This window comes from Macaca fascicularis, chromosome 20 (genome assembly GCF_037993035.2).
Source record: "Macaca fascicularis isolate 582-1 chromosome 20, T2T-MFA8v1.1".
NCBI classification, from domain to species: domain Eukaryota; kingdom Metazoa; phylum Chordata; class Mammalia; order Primates; family Cercopithecidae; genus Macaca; species Macaca fascicularis.
The window spans coordinates 64,228,670-64,242,347 of NC_088394.1; the positions used below are offsets into that span (position 1 = coordinate 64,228,670).

The 13,678-nt window shown below is 41.0% G+C and overlaps 1 protein-coding gene across 27 annotated transcripts in view; it reads left to right on the forward strand.

The window, feature by feature from the left end:
- Window positions 1–13,678, forward strand: part of LOC101925346 (lysosomal phospholipase A and acyltransferase) — a 188,799-nt gene that overhangs the window by 86,957 nt on the left and 88,164 nt on the right. For all 27 annotated transcript variants that reach the window (XR_012429038.1, XR_012429041.1, XR_012429040.1 and 24 more), the window contains 2 exons: window positions 4,649–4,821; window positions 12,536–12,676. Coding sequence is in view for 20 of the 27 variants with exons in the window: in XM_074027425.1 (XP_073883526.1) it covers window positions 4,649–4,821; window positions 12,536–12,676 (314 nt within the window). In the remaining 7 variants the exon portion in view is untranslated. The remainder of the gene's footprint in view (window positions 1–4,648; window positions 4,822–12,535; window positions 12,677–13,678) is intronic.

Consider the following 13,678-nt stretch of genomic DNA (forward strand, 5'->3'; position numbering starts at 1 on the left):
TCGTGATCCACCCATCTCGGCCTCCCAAAGTGCTGGGATTACAGGCTTGAGCCACCGCGCCCGGCCTTTTTTTTTTTTTTAAAGACAGTCTCAGTCTGTTGCGCAGGCTGGAGTACAGTGGCACCATCTTGGCTCACTACAACCTCTGCCTCCCAGGCTCAGGTGATTCTTGTGCTTCAGCCACCCAAGTAGCTGAGATTACACACTGTGCGCCACCACTCCTGGCTAATTTTTGTATTTTTAGTAGAGACAGGGTTTTGCCATGTTGACCAGGCTGTTCTCGAACTCCTGGCCTCAAACAGTCCACCTGCTTTAGCCTCCCAAAGTGCTGGGAATGTAGATGTGAGCCACTGCACCGGCCTTAAACATTTGTGTTCTATAATGTAGAAAGAACTTTGGAATCTCAGCCTGTATTTATTCAGATACTCGAGCAAAACTTTTTCTTGAGAAAAATATTGACACCAGGCATCCTATTGGACACATTTTCAAATAAGGTAAGGTGCCCAACCTCTGAATGAGAATGCAGGTAGCCTTCTTCCCTTTTGTTCTGGCATCTTACTTTTTTATATAGCATCAGAAGCATGTGATATGTGATTAGTCAGTTGTAGAGGGACATTTAAAAATCACCTTTGAACTATCTTTTTCCAAAAACTCAAGAAATTGATCCCTAGACGATAGTTTGCAGGCCATGTTTGCGTTCATTCCTCTGGATATTCAAAGCACGATATTCGAATCAAGTTAAATAGAAAAATTACAAGTTTATTCTGTTTCTTGACTTAAGGGACAGTATGAGAAATAGCCATAAACATACTTCATAATCTGAAAAACCACTATTAAAGACAGTTTCTCTTAGGTTGGTCACTATTGCATGCATGTGTGCATGTACACACACACACACAGTCCTTTCAACTTAAAGGAAAAATGTTAGTGTTTCCTGATGGCGTGGTAGATTTTGCTTTACCATACAACAAGCGGCCTATAACAACTTTATCACATTTACTTTTAGCCTTGGCTTCCAGGAACTTCATAGTCAAGCTTATTTACAGTAATTATAGTAATTTCTTCAACTCTAGACTTGGATTTACTTCCTATTGTGTTTTAAAATTTTTTCTATTTATTTTTTCTTGGCTTTATTTGTATCTATATTGTACAATGCCTCATATCCTTTCTGAAAATAGTATATAAACCAATAAATAGAAAAGAGTACATTAATTTCTATGAAAAATTATCAAGAAATTGGGAAAGGCTCATATCCCAAATAATGTGAAAGAATTGGAGCAGTAGGATCTAAATTTACCTGTCTCCTCCATCATCTTCCATTTACTAGCATGTGGAACAAGGGTAATAGTCATAATTTATGTCCCTTCCTCAGCCAGATCTGGCATATACTGTCTGTGTGTATTAGACCAGAAAGGACCAGGCTGCAGAAATACCACTTGACTAGTAACATACAGCTAGTCCTCCCCCTGCAACCCTACCACACACATACCTGAAACTTCTTGACCATTCAGTCTGCTCTGTACTGGTAGATTGTGGAACAGGAGTTCTGTAGGACCTAAGCATTATGTATATTGGAGAGAGGATTAAATAAGGGGAAACTAGGATGTTACTAAACCTAAGAAACCTTTTTTAGGTAGTGTAGGTAACAGGGTAGCTAATGATGAATGAGCCTATTTACTCAGTAGCTAATTGTTAGGATAGACTAGTATCCTAGTAGCTTGTTGAATGTAACTATATTATTCAGTACAGTGGTTAAATATAATAATAGTTTCAGATAATGGTGGGTTTAAAATTCCCAGGTGACAGATAAGACCATGGTTCAAAATAATTTATGCATAAGTGAGTCTTAAGTATGTATTAAGTGTCTTTACTGTTCTTTTAAGGCAATAAGGTGTGGAAAAATTGGTAGATATTCCCTTGGTTTTGCCTACTAAGCCACAGGCTTGGTTATTTCAAGCCTAATCTCTTTTTTAAGACCATTACACTAACCCATAAGCCTACCGTACAAGATGCTTTAAATATAGGATGCCAGTATTTATTGCCTTAGCTATTTGCAGCTCCTCTGTTTTTTAACATTGGATTAATATCAATGTAGCAGTGCTACACCTTGATTTAAAATGGCTTGATGGCTCACGCCTGTAATCCCAGCACTTTGGGAGGCTGAGGTGGGCGGATCACAAGGTCAGAAGATCGAGACCATCCTGGACAACATGGTGAAACCCGTCTCTACTGAAAATACAAAAAAATTAGCTGGGCATGGTGGTGCGTGGCTGTAATCCCAGCTACTTGGGAGGCTGAGGCAGGAGAATCCCTTGAACCTGGGAGGTGGAGGTTGCAGTGAGCCGAGATGGCACCACTGCACTCCAGCCTGGCAACAGAGCAAGACTCTGTCTCAAAACATAAATACATACTTTAAATAAATAAATAAATGTAGTTTTAAAGATAATTTAGGCCGGGCGCGGTGGCTCAAGCCTGTAATCCCAGCACTTTGGGAGGCCGAGGCGGGTGGATCACGAGGTCAGGAGATCGAGACTATCCTGGCTAACATGGTGAAACCCCGTCTCTACTAAAAATACAAAAAAAAACTAGCCGGGCGTGGTGGCAGGCGCCTGTAGTCTCAGCTACTCGGGAGGCTGAGGCGGGAGAATGGCGTGAACCCGGGAGGCGGAGCTTGCAGTGAGCCGAGATCACGCCACTGCACTCCAGCCTGGGAGACACAGCGAGACTCCGTCTCAAAAAAAAAAAAAAAAAAAAAAAGATAATTTAATACTTATTTTCATTGCTACATAAGAGTTTTTTTTCTTGTTTTGTTTTGCTTGCTTTTTTGTTTTTTGTATTTAAGAGTTTTCAGATGTACTTTCTAGTACTGTTATTTCACATCTATTAGAAACTTAGCTTACTGCTAGAATGCCTTTGCTCAATACTTAATAACACAGATGATCTCTGCTATTTCCCTTGAAGACCCATGTTGACATGTTAGCATGAATAATCACTAATTTGAGGTAACTTGATCAATACTGCTTTGAGCTACAGTGCAGTTGTTCAATATCAGTTATATAATTTGTTATCTATAAATGGCAAATGCTTTTTTAGTTTTCAAAATTGTTGCATTTAAAAAAATGTCTTCTGTGTCTTTCTGAAGATGAAAAATTTGGAGTGGTTTAATTCCTTTTGGGATTCTTCTTCTGCTTTACTGGTTGTCTTTTTTTTTTTTTTTTTTTTTTTTTTGTGGAGATGGAGTCTTGCTCTGTCGCCCAGGCTGGAGAGCAATGGTGTGATCTCGGTTCACTGCACCTCTGCCTCCTGGGCTCAAGCAATTTTCCTGCCTCAGCCTCCCAAGTAGCTGGGACTACAGGCACACACCACCATGCCTGGCTAATTTTTGTATTTTAGTAGAGACAGGGTTTCACCATGTTGTTCAGGCTGGTCTTGAACTTATGACCTGAAGTAATCTGCCCACCTCAGCCTCCCAAAGTTCTGGGATTACAGGTATGAGCCAGTGCACCTGGCTGGTTCTTGTCTTGGTATCCTAGTTCTGTAATATATTGTCCTTCAAAGTGACTTCTGCAACCTCTGTGCATTGGGGTTGGAACTGTTGATAGATCCAATAAGAGGACAGATAACAAGGAATGCCTTGTTAGCAAGGTTAACTAGTATATTTGATCATAATTAGTTATCCGTTTGCTTTATTCTTCCAATATGTGAGTAACAAAGGTATTTGTAGCTTCTGTTGTTTCCTGCCACAATAGTGTGTTAAACAGTCATACTTAATAATAAAGTTAGCAGATGATGAAATGTTATACCTTAAATGCAGAACCTTCATCTTATATGTGCATTCCTTAAAAATTCAAGAATTTTAGCCTGATGGATTGTTTTTATTAATAAATGCATCACTATAAAAGTCTAAATATGCTGTTAATGAATTATTTGTTGTTCTGACCTAGTTACATGTATAGAATTAAAGAGTCTTTACTTTATTTCAACTGTTTAGTTCTAACACTCCGAAAATGTAATGGCTTATAGTAATCACTCTGTTATTTTGCATGATTCTTTGGGTTGACTGAGCTCAGCTGGTCCATTCACATGGTGTCAGCTGGGGTCACTTAAGTACCTGGATTCAGTGGGAGCTCAGCTGGGGTTGAACATCCAGAATGGCTAGGGTGGCTGGAGTGGTTAGGGATTGTCTGGGCCTTTCTCTGCACCATGCTAGTTGGACTTCTTACTCAGGACTCCAAGATAGCAAAAGTGGAAGTTACCAGCGTTCTTCAGTGTTAGGCTCATAACTTGCATACTGTCACTTGGCCACACTCCATTTGTCAAAGCACGTCATAGGCCAATTCTCAAGGAGAGCAGGCATAGATACTGTACGTCTTAATGGCAGGAGGATAGGCATGCAAGTACAGGAATGAAGAGAAATTACTAACCTTTGCAGACAATCTGCTATACTTAGTTTTGCACTTTTATCTTACAAAAATATTTTTAATGCCTAAACTTCAGTTTAGCAGAGAATAGCAATCATACATATCTTTCTGTTTTGACCTAATTTTGGGTAGTTTTTTCCTGACAAATTATCAATTTCTGTGTAGTTGAGTTGTTTATAACCACAATTATCAATAAACAAATTAAATTTTTATATTTTTCTCTTTAGTATTGATTGTGCAGGTATTTTGAAACTCCGCAATTCAGATATAGAACTTCGAAAAGGAGAAACTGATATTGGCAGAAAGAATACTAGAGTACGACTTGTGTTTCGTGTACACATCCCACAGCCCAATGGAAAAGTCCTTTCTCTGCAGATAGCCTCTATACCCGTTGAGTGCTGTAAGTGAGCTTTTGATGATGTTTTAAGATCTTATTTATAATAGCTTATTTTCTGTTTTACTTATAATGTAATGTATGTGTCTGAAGTGTAGGCTGAGGCATACAGTCTGGGTTGCTGGTTTGATTTTCTCATGTGGAAATGAGCTAACATGTTTGGGTGGAAGAGTACTGATCTTGGAATTAGAAAATGGTTTCTCATGATAGTTTGACTATGTAGCTCTGTAAACTATAGACAAACTCTATTGGCCACAGATTTCTTATCTGTAAATGAGAATGGGGGCTTGATGCCATCTAAGGACCAAATCATGAAGCTATGATTCAGATGCTTTAAGTATCACTTGATCATCTTCATTTCATTAAAATGTCAGCCTTCATGCTAGGTGGTGCTTAACCTCTGTAAGCTGACACTTTAGCTGTATAAGACTTAACAGAGCTTTTGTTCAAATTATTTACAACATCCAATTGAGATAGTGAATGTTTTTTCCTGACATATACAAAAGCCAGATATAAGAAAAGACCCTGGAACCTGACGTGTACTCAATCCTGGGGAACTGTGGACCTTGGGCAGGTTAGCTGGTATGACTTGAAATATTGAGACTAGTACTTAGATCTTTAGGACATAATTTAGATGATTCTGATTCCATGTTTTATTTGCATAGGAGGAAACAGGCACAAGTATCTCTAGTACTCATTCAAGGTTATTTGCTTTTTGGTGATAGAGCTGTCCTGCCTAGAAAACAGGTTTTCTTATACTCTTTTGGTTATATAATAATGCTTTATTTCTGTTAACCATATGTTTTTTTTTTTTTTTTTTTTTGAGACGGAGTTTTGCTCTTCTCACCCTGATTGGAGTGCAGTGGTGTGATCTTGGCTCACTGCAACCTCCACCTCCTAGGTTCGAGCAATTCTCCTGCCTCAGCCTCCCAAGTAGCTGGGATTACAAGCACCCACCACCACATCTGGCTAAGTTTTTGTATTTTTAGTAGAGACAGAGTTTCGTCATGTTGGCCAGGCTGGTCTGGAAATCCTGACCTCAGGTGATCCACCTGCCTCGGCCTCCCAATGTGCAGGGATTACAGGCGTGAGCCACCGCGCTTGGCCAAACACATGTATTCTTTTTTTGGGGTGAGGGGGTTGGGTGTTTTTCGAGATGGAGTCTCACCCTCTTGCCTAGCCTGGAATGTGGTGGTGCAATCTCAGCTCACTGCATCCTCCACCTCCAGGGTTCAAGCGTTTCTCCTGCCTCAGCCTCCTGAGTAGCTGAGACTACAGGGGCATGCCACCATACCCGGCAAATTTTTGTGTTTTTAGTAGAGATGGGCTTTCACCATGTTGGCCAGGCTGGTCTTGAGCTTATGACCTGAAGTAATCTGCCCACCTCAGCCTCCCAAAGTTCTGGGATTACAGGTATGAGCCACTGCACCCAGCTTGTATTCTTTTATTATTATTATTATTATTATTATTTTAGACAGAGCCTCACTCTTTCAACCAGGCTTGAGTGCAATGGCACGATCTCGGCTCACTGCAACTTCTACCTCCCGTGTTCAAGCGATTCTCCTGCCTCAGTCTCCTGAGTAGTTGAGATTACAGGCGTGTGCCACCACGCTCAGCTAATTTTTGTATTTTTAGTAGAGATGGGGTTTCACCATTTGGCCAGGCTGGTCTTGAACTCCTGACTTCGTGATTTGCCCACCTTGCCCTCCCAAAGTGCTGAGATTACAGGTGTGAGCCACCGGACCTAGCCCTGTATTCTTAATTTGGGGCCACATCTGCTATAAAATCTTTCATGCCTTCTTTTGCTGTTTGCTGAATTGGAGTGATACTTTATCATTTGCCAGTTGACTGTGGGAATCACTGAGTAAATCTGTGGTGAATTAGCTGTAGAACTAATTTTTGTATTTTTAAAATTAAAGGTATTCTTTGTATAGATAGGGTCTCACTGCGTTTCTCAAACTGGTCTTGAAATCCTGAGCACAAGTCATCCTCCCATCTCAGCCTCCCAAATTTCTGGGATTATAGGCATGAGCTACCACTTTCAGCCTATATTAACTTTTTAATGGCTAATATAGGTATATGCTACAAAATTCAAAAATATAGGGTACAAGATAAATTTCCAAGTCAACCAGTTCTCTTTCTTAGAAACAGCTACCATTGCCAGCTTCTTAATTATCCTGCCAGAGTGTTCTATGCCCATGTAAGCATAGATCACTCTATTTTTAAAGCAAAGTTATTCATTCATTTATTTGAGACAGGGTCTCACTCTTTTGCCCAGGCTGGAGTGCAATGGCATGATCTCGGTTCACTGCAGCCTTTGCCTCCCAGGCTCAAGCAGTCCTCCCACCTCAGCCTCCCAAGTAGCTGGGACTGCAGGCACAAGCCACCACAACTGACTAAGTTTTGCACTTTTCCCCATGTTGCCCAGGTTGATCTTGAACTCCTGGACTTAAGTAATCTGCCCACCTTGGCCTTTCAAAGTGCTGGGATTACAGGTATGAGCCACCATGCCGGGCTGGCAAAGTAATATAAATTAAGTTCATAGAGTAGTTTGAGTGTTTAAGATGAAGTTACGCTAAAACAATTCTTTTTTTTTTTTTTTTCTTTTTTTAAAAATAAAATTGGCCAGTCGCTGTGGCTCATGACTGTAGTCCCAGTACTTTGGGAGGCCAAGGTGGGTGGATCACCTGAGGTCAGGAGTTCGAGACCAGCCTGGCCAACATGGTGAAACCCCATCTCTACTAAAAATACAAAAATTAGCTGGGTGTGGTGGCACATGCCTATAATCCCAGCTACTCCAGAGGCTGAGAGAGGAGAATCACTTGAACCCGGGAGGCGGAGGTTGCAGTGAGCCGAGATCACGCCATTGCACTACAGATTGGGCAACAAGAGCGAAACTCCATCTCAAAAAACAAGAAAGGAAATGGATGGAGTGGGGAGAAAAGTGGGATGTAGAGAAATTCTAGGAGCACCACTGCACTCCAGCCTGGGCGACAGAGTGAGACTCCATCTCAAAAATAAATAATAAAAAATAAAAATAAAATTAGCATGTGATTATTGAGAATATAGAAAATGCAAAATGGGGCTGGGCATGGTGTGACGCCTGTAATCCCAGCACTTTGGGAGGCCAAGTTGGGCAGATCACGAGGTCAAGAGATCAAAACCATCCTGGCCAACACGGTGAAACCCCATCTCTACTAAAAATGCAAAACTTAAATGGGCGTGGTGACATGTGCCTGTAGTCCCAGCTACTCGGGAGGCTGAGGCAGAGGAATCGCTTGAATCTGGGAGGCAGAGGTTGCTATGAGCTGAGATCATGCCATTGTACTCCACCCTGGCAACAGAATGAGATTCCGTCTCAAAAAAAAAAAAAAGAGAAAACTCAAAATGGTACAAAGAATAGTATAATATTAAATAATTTTGTAATATTACTATTTTTATATAGTCAGTATTAACCTTTTCTGGCTCTTTTTTTTTTTTTTTTTTTGAGATGGAGTCTCCCTGTGTGATCCAGGCTGGAGTGCAGTGGCGCAATCTCAGCTGACTGCAACCTCTGCCTCCCAGGTTTAAGTAATTCTTGTGCCTCAGCCTCCCAAGTAGCTGGGATTACCGGCCACCACACACAGCTGATTTTTGTATTTTTAGTAGAGATGGGGTTTTACTATGTTGGTCACGCTGGTCTTGAACTCCTGACTTCAAGTAATCTGCCCACCTCAGCCTTCCAAAGGGTTGGGATTACAGGCGTAATCCCACTAGGCCCAGCCTGGATTTTCTTTTATTGTATTTGTATGTCTTTTTATAAATACACATACACACACAATGTTTTTTAATTGGCCTTATCTGATACAGTTTTATATCTTGTTTTGCAGTTCTCACTTATACTATCATAGACATTTTCTTCTGTTATTAAATATTAAGTATTATTTAAATGTTATTAAATAATAAATATTCTTCAAAAATATCTTCACCACACGAGTAGTTTTTTGGCATGTTTATGCCATCTGTTGAACAGATTTTTATTTTCTTTTGAGATGGAGATTTGCTCTGTCACCCAGGCTAGAGTACCGTGGCACAATCTCAGCTCACTGCAGCCTCCGCCTCGTGGGTTCAAACAATTCACCCTGCCTCAACCTTCCGAGTAGCTGTGATTGCAGGTGCCTGCCACTACGCCTGGCTAATTTTTGTATTTTTCAGTAGAGGTGGGGTTTCACCATGTTGGCCAGGTTGGTCTTGAACTCCTGACCTCAGATGATCTGCCGGCCTTGGCCTCCTAAAGTGCTGGGATTACAGGTGTGAGCCAACACAACCAGCCTGAACACACTTTTGCTGTTACTTAGAATGTACCTGTAATCAGTGTTTGTTTTCAGGCCCCTTCTCCATGACCTATTTAGAACAGTAAAGACATGAGTATTTTCTGAGATCTAGGTTGGTGCTTGGTACATCCCAAGTAATAGTTAATCCTAAATCCCATACCTATCTTTTTTTTCTTTTCTTTTTTTTTTTCTAGAGACAGAGTCTCACTCTATTGCCCAGGCTGGAGTGCAATGGCATGATCTTGGCTTGCTACAATCTCTGCCTTCCAGGTTCAAGAGATTCTCCTGCCTCAGCCTCCCAAATAGCTGGGATTACAGGCATGCACCACCGCGCCTGACTAATTGTTTTATTTTTAAGTGAAGATGGGGTTTCACCATATTGGCCAGACTGGTCTCAAACTCCTGACCTCAGGTGATCCACTTGCCTCTGCCTTCCAAAGTGCTGGGATTACAGGCATGAGCCACTGCGCCTGGCTGCATACACATCTTTTTCTTTTCTTTTCTTTTCTTTTTTTTTTTTTTTTTGAGATGGAGTCTCACTCTTTCGCCCAGGGGTGGAGTGCAGTGGCGTGATCTCTTGGCTCACTGCAACCTCCGCCTCCGGAGTTCAAGCGATTCTTCTGCTTCAGCCTCCAGAGTAGCTGGGATTACAGGCACGCACCACCACGCCTGGCTAATTTTTGTATTTTTAGTAGAGACGGGTTTTCACCGTGTTGGTCAGACTGGTCACGAACTCCTGACCTGGTGATCTGCCTGCCTCGGCCTCCCAAAGTGCTGGGATTACAGGTGTGAGCCACCACGCCTGGTCTGCATAGGCATCTTCTATGAAATAATTGATTACAATACTCTCTTTGAATGGGGCTGGGGTCCCAATTTATGTACTTTTGTGACTAGGTATTAAGTAGTTGAGAGCTGTTGTGACCTGGGAATGGATGATTTACTAACGGCATTGATTTTTAAATGTCCTTAAAATACTCTGCTAGCCAAACAAAACACAGCTGATCTTCAAACCCACCAGTTTTCCCACCCACATACTAGGAATAAAAATGGACCTGTTTTCCAAATGTGAAGAGATATAATCAACACTTGTAAATTTTGTTTTAATTCAGAGAGAAACCTAGGTATCTAGGTAGTTGGCAAGGAGAAACCATTAGAGGCCAGGTGTGCCAACTCACACCTGTAATCCCAACTCTTTGGGAGGCATAGGCAGGAGTACTGCTTATGTCCAGAAGGACAGCTTGAGCCCAGGAGTTGAGCCAGTCTGAGTAACATAATAAGACCCTGTCTCTACAAAAAAAATTTTTTTTTAGTTGTGTGTGGTAATGCATTCTTGTAGTCCCAGCTCCTAGGGAGGGTGAAATCTGAGGATCACTTGAGCACAAAAGATTGAGGTGGCAGAGCTGTGATCACGCCACTGCACTTCATCCTGGGTGACAGCGGATGACCCTTTCTGAAATCTAACAAACAAAAACAACCGTTAGAGAACGTACACAATGAAAATAAGTATAATCTACAATTTGAAACTCAAGCAATTAAAAGAAAGAAATGGGCCGGGTGCGGTGGCTCAAGCCTGTAATCCCAGCACTTTGGGAGGCTGAGACGGGCGGATCACGAGGTCAGGAGATCGACACCATCCTGGCTAACACGGTGAAACCCCGTCTCTACTAAAAAATACAAAAAAACTAGCAGGGCGAGGTGGCAGGCGCCTGTAGTCCCGGCTACTCGGGAGGCTGAGGCAGGAGAATGGCGTAAACCCGGAAGGCGGAGCTTGCAGTGAACTGAGATCTGGCCACTGCACTCCAGCCTGGGCGACAGAGCGAGACTCTGTCTCAAAAAAAAAAAAAAAAAGAAAGAAAAAAAAAAAGAAAGAAAGAAATGCCAGAAATAGGATCTCCAGAAAATGTAGCAACTTGGAACCAGTCATTATCAGAGAAAGGTGGCACCATAAATGCTGTTTATAAAAGTTGATATTGTAAATAGCTGGACACACTGGCTCACACCTGTAATCCCAGCACTTTGGGAGGCCAACATGGGAGGATCACTTGAACCCAGGAATTCGAGAACAGCTTGGGCAACAAAGTGAGACCCTGTCTCTACAAAAATAAAAATTTAAAAATCGGCTAGGCACGATGGCACATGCTTGTAGTCCCGGCTACTTGGGAGGCTGAGGTGAGAGGATTACTTGAGCCCAGGAGTTTGATGCTTCGGTAAACTGTGATCATGCTACACTGGGCAATAAATAACCTGGGCAGCAGAGCAAGACTCTGTCTCTAAAAAAATAAAAATACAGGCTGGGCGCAGTGGCTCACGCCTGTAATCCCAGCACTTTGGGAGGCTGAGGTGGGCAGATCACCTGAGGCCAGGAGTTTGAGACCAGCCTGACCAACATGGTGAAACCCCGTCTCTACTAAAAATACAAAAATTAGCTGGGCATGGTGGCACGTGCCTGTTATGCCAGCCACTCAGGAGACTGAGGCAGGAGATTCGCTTGAACTCCGGAGGCAGAGGTTGCCATGAGCTGAGATTGCGCCACTGCACTCCAGCCTGGGCGAGAGAGCGAGACTCCGTCTCAAAAAATAAATAAATAAAATTTAAAAAATGAATTTAAAAAGAAAGGCTTACTTGGTGTTTGTCCGCTAGTAGTTCCCTAGAACTTGTCTTCTCTTCATTGCATGCAATATAATTTTACATCTTTGAACTTAACATACTTTTTATAATTAGATTGATAGATTTTAATGGATAGTTGTTGCATGGAAGAAACATATTAAACATTTAAGCAAAAAAGAGAAAAGCAGGATGAGGTAAATGTGTTGGAGTCAGTATGAAGTTGAAGATATTAATGAAGTTTTATTAGTTTCTTTATAGTTGTAGTCTAAGAAAATAATTGGCTGGGTGTGGTGGCTCAGGCCTATAATGCCAGCACTTTGGGAGGCCAAGGCAGGAGGACTGTTTGAAGCCAGGAGTTTGAGACCAGGCTGGGCAACAAAGTGAGACCATGTTGCTGTTTAAAAAAAAAAAAAAAATTGGCTGGGCACAGTGGCGTGCATCTGTAATCCTAGCTACTTGGGAGGCTGAGATGGGAGCATCACTTGAGCCCAGGAATTGGAGGCTGCAGGGAGCTATGATCACGTCACCGTGCTCCAGTTTGGGCAACAGAGTGAGACCCTGTCTTAAATAAATAAATATACTTAGAAATCACATTAATATATCTATTTTGTTTTATAAACAACTTAGTTCTTTTAGTGTGTTGTGTTACCATTGTCTTGAATTTTAAAAGTCTGAATGAATTAATCCCAAAATTTGCTTCTCTTTATTTTCTTTTTGCAGCTTGAGTTTGTCATTTGTGTATGAAAGATTTTTAACTAATATTTTGTTTTTTCTCAACTCTTTAAAAAAATTCAAAACAGCCCAGCGGTCTGCTCAAGAACTTCCTCATATTGAGAAGTACAGTATCAACAGTTGTTCTGTAAATGGAGGTCATGAAATGATTGTGACTGGATCTAATTTTCTTCCAGAATCCAAAATCATTTTTCTTGAAAAAGGACAAGGTAAGTAATATATGAGTTGATTGACTTCAAACTAAAGGGCAAAGGGTAAAATAAATTATTTAGATGTTTCAGTAACAAAAATTACAAAGTAGTTTTCATAAAGCTATGGGTGTCATTTTGCACTAGAGTCTATTTTAAACCAAATATTTATTAAATTTTCATATAAATGTTAAATTAAGGAGCTGGGCATGGTGGCACATGCCTATAGTTCCAGCTACTCAGGCTGAGGCAGGAGGATCACTTGAGCCCAGAAGTTCTAGGTTACAGTGAGCTCTGATTGTGCCACTTCACTCCTCAGCCTGGGCAACAAAGTGAAACCTTGTTTCTAAATAATAATATAATAATAGTAATTTAAGATGTCTGAAAAGTAGAATTCCCCCAGCAACTCTACTCCTAGGTATATACTTGAAAGGGTTAGAAATACATGTCCATACATGAACTTACAGACAAGTATTTATAGCAACTTTATTTATAATTGCCAAAAAAAATGTAAACAACCTAAATGCTCACCAACCGATAAATGGGTAAACAAAATGTGATATATCCACACAGTGGAATATTATTTAGTCATAAAAATTAATGAAGTACTCATACATGCTACAGCATGGATAAACCCTGAAAATAGACTCAGAGAAGGAAGCTAGCACAAAAGGACACATAGTATATGACCCCATTTATATCAAATGTCCAGTATAGGCAATCCAGAAACCAAAAGTAGATTACTGGTTACCAGTGGTTGGAGGAAGTTGTTAGTGGTGAGTGACTGCTGATGGGAACTGGGTTTCCTTTTGGAGTGATGGAAATGTTCTGGAATTAGTGGTGATGATTGTACTGCTCTGTGAATATCCCCCAACCCTCTGAGTTGTATACTTTAAAAGGATAGATTTTGTAGTATTTGAATTATACCTCAATTATTTTTAAAGTAGAAGAATTCAATATTTATCAGGGTGTTTGATTTTTTCTTTTTTTTTTTGAGAGGGAGTCTTGCTCTGTTTCCCAGGC